This window comes from Tetrahymena thermophila (genome assembly GCF_000189635.1).
Source record: "Tetrahymena thermophila SB210 genomic scaffold scf_8255740, whole genome shotgun sequence".
NCBI classification, from domain to species: domain Eukaryota; phylum Ciliophora; class Oligohymenophorea; order Hymenostomatida; family Tetrahymenidae; genus Tetrahymena; species Tetrahymena thermophila.
In genome coordinates, this window is record NW_002477052.1 from 1 (window position 1) to 809 (window position 809).

The 809-nt window shown below is 18.7% G+C and overlaps 1 protein-coding gene across 1 annotated transcript; it reads left to right on the forward strand. All coding sequences in view use genetic code 6, as the record gives it.

The window, feature by feature from the left end:
• Window positions 1-141: 141 nt before the first annotated feature.
• Window positions 142-509, forward strand: TTHERM_02199750 (s49 (protease IV) family peptidase; the record flags this gene model as incomplete). The annotated part of the gene is made up of 2 exons (XM_001028679.1): window positions 142-299; window positions 368-509. 2 exons carry the CDS (start codon window positions 142-144, stop codon window positions 507-509), a joined length of 300 nt encoding a protein of 99 aa, XP_001028679.1.
• Window positions 510-809: the final 300 nt, after the last annotated feature.

The following is an 809-nucleotide window of genomic DNA, read 5'->3' on the forward strand; positions in this document are numbered from 1 at the left end:
ACTTTATTAAAATAAATGCTAGAAAAAATTCAAAGAAAAATATCTTTTAAAGAATTAATTTGAATTCTATACAGTTTATTAAACAAATAAAGCTTTCTAAAAAAATAAATAATTAATTCTATCTAATATTTATTGTTTAGGATGAAGAATTATTTACTTGAAAGCGAATATGATTTAAAGAGTTCTGTTATCTAAACAAGAGCTTAGAAGTTCCATGATCTTAAATTATCTAATGAATAAGTGAATAAAGAACTTTTGGAAAAAGGTATGATTGAAGCAGAACAAGCTAAATAAATAGGGTATCTATTACAAATAAATAATTTTATTTTAGTTTTCAAAATTAAATATTAAAAAATTATAATAATAGTCTTATTGATGGTATTAAAACTTTTGAAGAACTTGCTCATGAATAATATCACGGAGTCAAAATTTTAGATGCTATTCCCACTGGATCATTTACTAATAATTTATTAAAAAGCAACACATTATTTTCTAATTCATTTATCTGATGAATTAGTAGTATCTACTATTTTCTATTTTAAACTTTATACACTCGTTTCTTATAGCAATCAAGCAAACAAATGAAAAGTATATATATGTATATTATTTATGAAAAAATTCATTAATATTTCTCAAAACTATTTACAAACAGTTAATTAAACCTTCAAATTTTATAAAAATTTATTAAGTTGAAATAAATTTAAAATAAATAAATAATAAATATCTATTCATTCAATCATTTATTTATCTTATTGTATATTATAAATTTTTAATTTTAACTTTTTAAAAAATGTAATTAAAATATAACC